The following is a 9,208-nucleotide window of genomic DNA, read 5'->3' on the forward strand; positions in this document are numbered from 1 at the left end:
ATTAAATTTATTGTTAATAAAATAATATTATTTTAATATTAATAAATTCAATACTTTTCTGCTTATACCCCCTCTCATCAAATGTTCGATTCCAAGAACAGCTGACGACATTTGGAAAAGTTAGCAACTATCAATAAAATTCTCTTTAAAAATATTTTTAAAATTTATAATTCGAAGAAACTAAACATAATAAATTATTTTCTAAGCAATTATTCTTATATCTAAATAATATAATAAATATTTTAAATGATTATATAATAAGTCTTTTCTTAAATCAAAAATTATTTATGACTTACTAACAAGAAATATAATCTTAAAAATTGCAAAAAAAAAACCTTGTAAATATTTTCGGCATTTAATAAGGTTTATGAAAATTTAAAAAATCAAATATAGAGTTTTTATATAATTTAAAGGTATTAAAATGATCATTTAACTATAATAAATTCATTATTAATTAATTGTTTTGGTTAATTAATAGCGTAAGAAGTTATATAGAGTAAGATTATGTAACGGTTACTTACCTATATTAACGATTTCGCTAGAAACAGAAGATAAACAGAGTAATAAAATGAACGTTTTGCACATGTTTTTCTATAAATGATTTTCACAATGAAGCATAGAACATCATAACTCTGAGTAAAACTGAAAAATCACGTGGAACCCAAAGGTCCCTCTTTGTTTACTCCCCAATGTTTGCCAAGAGATATGTAGTCGAAATGCTTTCTGCATCTCTGCGTTGAGAAACTCTGGCACAACTCCACCTTTTACGATGGAACTAATCTGTGACATTTTCTTCTCCAAAATCATCCGGAAATGTTTTCTCAACCAAAAAAAAAAAGAAAGAAAGAAATGAGTTTTGAGTTTTTATTCCACCACTTGTTTCATTTTAAATTAAACACTGANATAACTTTTGGAAATAGGGTTTAAATACAATTATGACTGATTCACTTCCTCTCACCCTTTCAGCTTTTGATTCAGTATAATTTTGAATGTAATAAAGCATAACTTTTAAATCCACAATTAATTACAATTAAAAGAAAAACAACATAAATTTTCTGTGTTTTCTTCTATATTACGCACTTAAATTTGACATAAATGTGGCATTCTAATTGAAGTAATTTCGGAAATTGTAAAATAGTAGTGTAGTACACATTCCAAATTTCTTATTTAAAGAATAAACAAGAAGAAGAAGAAGACTATTTTCATTCATTTCTTGAATGAAAATAGCAATCAACAGCTTCATTGTTTGTCCTTGAGTTTGTAATTTACGTGTTCATTGTTTAGTTCTGTGTTCAACTTTAATGATTTAAATGTTTTGGCGTGACTTTGAAAGAAAAATTTACAATAAAAAATTAATTTAGAATCTTTTAAATGAATAAATATATTTTAACTACACATAATTATAATATAGTGGTGATTTCATAAAGAATAATTAGCGTTGAAAAATTACAGACGAACAATCGTTAAATAATTATAATTGATGATTGATGATACGAGTTTTGTGATTAATGAATACAGGAAAAATTTCCTAATAAATTTTTAACGAAAAAAAAAAAAAATAATAAGGCAGTAAAAGAAAATAAAAAGAGAACAAGGGTAAATTTTGGCGAATAACCAAACGGATAATAATGATATAAAATACATTCTGTTATAAAATTAATTTAACAGGTTTCCTATGAATTTAGAAATATATTTATAGTGTTTTAATATAATTCAATTAACCTCTATATAACGCTTTTCAAGATAGTATATAATAACACCCTTTTAAAGTACCAATGAATGGATACTTATAAATGATAATAAACGAATTATTATGTGTGTAAATCGTAGTTTAACTACACTTATTTCATTGCAACATTAAGTATAATTTAGTACTTATGGAAAAAGTTTTTTTTATTTATTAAATTACAGTCGACCCCCCCCCCTATAACACTGTTGATAATTCCGTTTTATATGAATTCCATGTTGTACGAGTCACTTAGATTTTACAAATACATGAGCTGTTCACAGCCCGGCACATGTATTTGTAAAATCTAAGTGACTCGTACAACATGGAATTCATATAAAACGGAATTATCAACAGTGTTATAGGGGAGTTGACTTGTACTTCATAATAAAAAAATAAAAATATAAGGTGTTTTCATTTCCTAGGAAATTTTTTGGTAGTGTATTGCCATCTATTGTGTAGAAATGTAAGTTTTCTTTGATGAAAAATACTAGAAATAATTACGTAAAATTTACAAATTATTTGTAAAAATAAGCATTTTATATTATAATTAAAGGGAATATATAAAATTAATAAAAGCAAGTTTTTTTATCGTGCCATTAAAGTTACTTATCATTTTAATTTTTTTCTTGTTTTGTATACAAAACAACAAAATTATGGGCCTTTATTTGGAGGAGCAAATGCCAAATTATTCTATTTTTTTTATTTATACTTTGTATTATATTTAATTTATTGGACTTATTACACGATTTTATTGTCTGCGAGAGATTTAGCTTAAAAGGTTTATTAAAGATTTATTTTAAGACTCTTTGTGACATTTCTAAGTTTTAACGTACAGCATACATTGAGAACATAAACTAAAACGTATGTATTTCTGAAGATAATTAGAAAACTAAGTAAAACTTGGCTGTGGTGTCAGTACTGGCACATGGATTTTCCTTGGACGAACGTTGTACCAAACGTATCCAAATTCTGAAGTCTCAACATCACTCAACTTAGCAGGACTTTCCATACTTGTAAGCATGAGTTTAACTAATTTTCTGATTGCTTGATTTGTGCTTGGTTGAACTGCTTTGAGAAGAATTTCTGACCTTTGGAAGGGAAAACTTTCTTCTAAGTTGCACGAGATAAAACAGTGAGTTCAGTATTATTTTTTAAATTAAATGTTTTTGAAAATGCTAAAACTCTTTTATGCTAAATCACAGTAAAGAATATTATAGAAAAATTGAGTATTATTTAATCTCATATAAGATAAAAAAAAGTAAAAGAAATTAACTTTTTAATTCGAAATGTTTTCTGTAAAAAAACCTTTACAAATCAGTTATCCTTAATGCTATTTAAATTATCATATATGTATAAAAATATATAATTTATTATTGAATTTATTGTGTTATAAAATAATAGTACAACGATAAATAATAGTTTTTAAGAACGTTCATTCTTCTAAAATGATTAATTGTGGAGAAATACAATGAATGGATCTTTTAAGAGCGTGATGCTGTGTTTTGCTCCTCACACACTATTATTCATTTTTGTTTTCATTTATGCTAATATATATGTGCTCGTTGGTCGTTGCCAGAGAGCATAGCCCTGTATAACAGTTATTATAAAAATAAAAATAATAAAAAAATTTATAAAAATAGACTTTTTAATTTAATAACATACTGTAATTAATTGTTTATTTAAAAACATTTTAATTATTAATTTGCAGAGATATAACATGCATTTCAAAAGAAAGATGTGTCAAGTACCGTTTTTTAAATCTATATTTTAATAATATTTATATATTGTGATTTAGATTATACAAAATCAATATAATAATTTTCATTATGGCATTGCTTCTGTCTTATATAGAATTTATGAGAACACTTAATTATGAAATCATACTCATAATAAGAATAGGGCGAATGGATTAATAGCTAATCTGATAGGAGAAAGACGCCTATATTACATTCCTAAGGAAAAAAATGTGACTTGGCATCGTAGTTTTTGGAGATAAAACAATTTCTCTAATTCCACAAATTACTTGTTCTTCCTTATCTTGGTCACAGGAGCTTGTGTCTTCGCAATCAGCGCATCCCACCTTTGCACAAACTTAATGAATCCAATCCTGACAACGCATACATTGTAACAAAGCTTTCTATTTATCTTCATCGTACAGTTTACAAAACCAGAATCCTTCATTTACTCTCTGCATCATCTTCGACCTCTTCTTTAGTCTCTTCATCATCATGGAATTTAATACTTCAGGAATCTATTTTTTTTTTAATATACAAAAAGTCCAAAACAATGGACAATTTCCACAATTCTTGAGACGTCTTTTTGTCAAACATGTAAAGTTCTGATACATAAAACAACTAAGCATTGCTTCATACAAAATTATATAAAGAATGAATATCTGATCATGTAGTTCTTCTGGGTGTTTAAATTATTCGAGAAAGGCTCTTACAAGTATAGCATGGACTAGTTAGGACCGTCGAGAGGGGTGCTAGGAATTTTTTTCCAGGACTGATCTGGAAAAAACTTGGAGATCTGTAGTGATTACTACCCATATAAATTCTCATTGTCGTCCGTATGCTTGTCTCTCTTTCCTTATCTCGAGAATGGAGTTAGATAGATGAAAATCGAGACCAGATATGGAAACCTTATGGGCAGGAGGACCCGATTAACTATATACGAAATTCCGGTTTTGACCAGAAGTCACGTTATTTTAATTCAAAAATTTTCCCCTGAAAGGTGTTAGGTAGATGAACTGCACGACTCTGTTGTTAAAGGAAAAGAATGATGTACAGGGGCAAGCCACTACTAATTTCAGGTGGAGAGCATATATTTTAAGTTAAATAAATTAAAAATATGATTAAAAATTACAGCCAGGCATCGTGACGATGTCACAGTAAATAATTGTTCGTTTAAATTTTTTAAACTATCGTCTTGCAGTTTTTATTTTTATGATTTTACATACGATTGATCTATCTAACTCTGTTTTCGAGATTAACGAGAGAAGACAGACAATTGTGGGAATGTATAGGTTTGAAATACGAAAATTGCACAGCCCAATTAGCAAACTATTTAATGAACGTATCCTTTACAGTGACTTATGAAGATTGAATTGTATTTGAAAAAAAAATTATCTTACATTATGATTTTTTAAAACTCTTTCTGTCCTGATTAAGAGGCAAGCCCATTATGGGTTAGGCCAGGCCTACAATGGTGTGACCGATACATCAGAACGGATCATCCACAAAAATTCATGAGGTTTTTCGACTCTTACAGAGCGACAGGCTCTCAATTTAACCGGTCGCTTGTATATTATGATTAATGTAATAAATTATTAAGATTTATGTAATAAACAAAATGAACAATTAACATGCTGACTATAAATTAAGTAAATAAATGTTATACAGTAATTTAATACAAAATAGCCTGTGTGTAAAAGTATTTTTAAGTTTGTCATATCAATATATACAAAAATATCGTTATTATTCGAGCGAAATGCCTAAAGGCAATCAGATATTGAAACTTGTTGCTTTAAGGTATTTTTATCATGTAACATCTTATTACAAGGTTTTATTACAAGATAATACATGTAATATATCATATCTCAAAAATATACAGTTAAGTTGTATAGTTTTTCTAATATTTTTCTAATTTTAATAATAATTCGTGAGAATTGTTTGGTATTAAATCAGTAAAATCTGAAGAAACGTCTATAAAATATTTCTCAATTGTACAGACATTGGACTAGAATTTTCAAATTGCAAACCTATAAATTCTAAATGGTGTCTGTTCTGTCCTTCCTTAATCTCGTGAAAGTAGTTAAATAGATAAAAGTCGAGACCAGATATGAAAAGTTTAGTAGCAGGAGGCACAGAACTTCTGGTCTAGACTGAAGTCACATGGTTTTAATTCAAACATTTTCTTCAAAACAAAGTTAGATAGATGACCAGTTGGACTCTGTTGTTATCAGGGAAAGTATTTTGTAGATGGGCGAAACACTACTAAAATCATATATTTTAAATTTACTATGACATAAAATAAACATTAATCAAGAAAAATGTTTAAAGATCTGTATCTGTTGGTGAGTATCATGACGCTCTCCTAGGGACATTCCAGATGTGTCTAGACTTTTGTTTATACAACTACATTCTTGTAACTCATACCTCATCCCCCTTCGTTTTTTGGTATGTGTAGTATATACAGCTTGTCAGATTAAACTCTGTGTTCTAACCAAGCAGTTGCTTTTTAACTTTACTCCACTGTCACACCCTGCATTGTCACAACAGTATCTAATCTTAGATTTATGAAATAAAAAAATAAAAGAAAGCTCATTTCTTGAATATGGATTATAATTTAAATGAAAGAGAAAAATATCAGAAAATGTTGGCTATATTTGTATAGAAAGTAGTAAAATAGTTTAGTTTGTTTAATATTTTATTCCTTTTTTTCTTCCTGTTTTATCTTTAAAAAGTATATTTTACAATAAAATTGTTACCAAACAATTGCAAATTTAATAATAACAGTTGGAATGACATTGACTTGTGATAAAGTATGTGTATAGATTTAAATACAGAATTTAAAATTATTTTCTTAAATTCTATTAAGACAAAGAAAATGTGACAGAATCTTTTATAAGTTGATGTATTGTGTAGAAAACAATATAATCGATTTTTGCGCCGAGTGACGTCTATTCAATAAAATACCTGGATGTTACTATTTTGTCGAACAAATAAGCACTTCTTGCAAAATTAAATAATGTCTTATTAATATATTTTATTCAAAACAGAAGTTAAATTCGTTTAGAAATACGAAACTTGATTAATAAATAAGATTTTGTACTGCAGAGTTTTTAAAATGGAGGCTAAAAATACCTAATCATCATTATTTAGTAGTCGGGAATTGTATGTCACAGTTTCAGTTCGCTACGTAGTAATCAAGTGAAAACATTAAAAAATGATGAGCAATTTTACGAATCCCGAGCCTTTTTTTATGAAGAATTTTATCAGACACTTATATATTATAATTTTATCAGACATTTATATATAGTCTGTAGCCTAAATACGTGTTATTAATACAGATTTTCTATAAAGATCGAGCTATGTATTAATTGCTTTATACTTGCAATTGTAAAAGTGTTTAAAATTGTACTTCGGTTAACGATTCCTCTTGAAACGAAGCTCCTTTATAAGGAAGCCGGCCTAAACGTTTTCTACAAACGATTTCTAAGGCCCATTCCCTACAGTGTTTGGCAATCATTATGTGACTCGGTATACGAAGAACCGTTATTTGTCATTGATAAAGCGTGTATAGTACGACGCAAGGTTATTATACGTTCTATGGTATTTTTGCTAGAGACAGTGGGAATTTGTAGGTGATAGACTCCAATAGACTCTGGTCTATTGATATCTTAATACTTTCAAGATAGTTTTATGAAAAATTATTATTTCATGTTATTATTTTAGAAAATAATAAATAATATAACATGCATTAGATGTTATTCGTCATTCAGTTAAGAGAAGAATTTAGATTAGAATGAGTTGAGACTTCCATAGTTTATGAATGGAAGTACCAGTCGCGGTGTCATTTCCTATCTTCACCCACGCCGCTGACTGACTTATTGTAGGTCAATTAAGGCTTATTAATATTATATTCTCGGATCAATTTATCTTATCGAGACTAAATGGCCACCCGTATAACCTAAATGAGCTGGAATCTGGCGTTAAGAAATCAATCAATCGATGTTATTATTATTGGCATCCTATTTGACAAATACATGACTTTCTATCAAATAAAAGATAGTTTGAAGAAAGAATTTTCGAGATATTACTAGAAATCTCGACTGTTATTATCCGAATAGTTTTTCTAACAATACCAAGAACTAGTTATAAAACTATTCCGACCATTTGATAAAGAACGATCGACATTAGAAAGCAATATCAGCTGTTCTTTATAAAATGCCCAAAAAGTAATAGAGTTGTTAAAATTAGTCTATTATAAGATAGGAATTTTAACCTAAATTATGTTGACAGATTTAGAAATTATAATAATAGGTAGAAAGTAATCTTTATTAATCAATTTAAATAAATAAATGTTATACAAAGTAATATCTTTATTTTATATATTTATTATGTGTTTGCATTTACTTATTTACTTANAAATATCAAATATTTCTTTCAATAGTCGTGGGTTCAGATACGTTTCACAGTTTATGAAAGTAAAGTGTTAGCTATTCTTTGTGAATCTATTTTTGCTTTCCTCCGCAATTCGGAAGACACGACTTTGCCAACTTTTGCATTTTAAATTCTTAAGAAAAAAAATAACCTGCAAAAGATATACAACATAATTTTTGAACTGCAATCAGTGTCTATATGTAAAGTTATTACTTATTAAAATAACAATTAAGTGTAAGATCAAAGGAGACTATTGTATATTTAGATCCTTCGAGAAAACAAAAAAAAAAAAAATGTACGAAAATATTAACTTTGTAAGCACATTATCATCTTTCGTTGAACATATGACGGAACCGCTGGTGAAGTTCGGTTTGTAATTGTTATTTAGGGAGAGATTTCTAAATTTACTTGACATTAGGTAGTTGACCTTCTCTTTACAAATATAAAAATAAAGGAGTGAAACACTGCTAAATAAGGTAAACTATATAAAATATGTAGATATTTTTAAGTTGAGTGAAGAGAAATTTATAATTATTTCTGTCAATAGGTGAGTTATACTTAAATAATATAATAAATATTATTATTAAAGAATGAAAATAAAAATTAACATCAAAACAATTAAAAATATTTTAAAAAATATTTAAGTTTCGAGGGGGAAAAATGCATTTATGTCAGTCATTAATATTTTTAACAATAAAAAAAAAACATGTACTATTTTTTTAAGACTATAATTAAGATTAATCTAATAAACGAAGAAGAATAAAAAATAGTTTACGTTAAATTTTGGCAGAATAATTCACTTATTACTTATTTAATTACATTGTTTTATCATTTATATTAATATAATATAACAAACGTTGGCACAATAATAACGTAAGCTATATTAGTAATAAAATAACTTCAATATCCAGACTTTAGTAGTTTAGTTAATAATGTTAAATATTATATCAGAATAAAACTACAGCAGCTTTTAAGCTCATTTACTATTTCATCTTTTATTATTGAATAGTTATTATATATTTACCAAACATTTCTCTTGTTTATTATTCATATCTTTATATCTTTGTTCGTAATAAGAAACATAGTCAAAAATCGGGTTTTTTTATATTAATTGCAGGTAATTTTAAAGCTTATTTCGTAAGTCGTAATATTTTCTAAATAAAATAAGATATTTCGGTGTACTTTTCGCATTACCATTACGAAGATTATGGAGAAAACAAAAGAGGAACCCGTTTTAAAACTTAAAAAAAGTACGAATTGATTTATGGTTTGTTTACTTATTTGGAAACAGTGCAGAATTATATAAAAAATATAT

General features: G+C 27.2%; 1 protein-coding gene across 1 annotated transcript in view; it reads right to left on the reverse strand.

Moving 5' to 3' along the window:
* The window catches only part of LOC111624035 (glutamate receptor ionotropic, kainate 2-like), a 12,682-nt gene extending 11,932 nt beyond the window's left edge, over nt 1-750 (reverse strand). The window contains exon 1 of the mRNA XM_023366801.1: nt 522-750. Within this exon, the coding sequence (XP_023222569.1) occupies nt 522-585 (64 nt within the window). The 5' untranslated portion in view covers nt 586-750. The remainder of the gene's footprint in view (nt 1-521) is intronic.
* Nucleotides 751-9,208: the final 8,458 nt, after the last annotated feature.

Source organism: Centruroides sculpturatus, unplaced genomic scaffold, assembly GCF_000671375.1.
Source record: "Centruroides sculpturatus isolate CEXI.00-Female unplaced genomic scaffold, Cexi_2.0 scaffold192, whole genome shotgun sequence".
NCBI lineage: Eukaryota > Metazoa > Arthropoda > Arachnida > Scorpiones > Buthidae > Centruroides > Centruroides sculpturatus.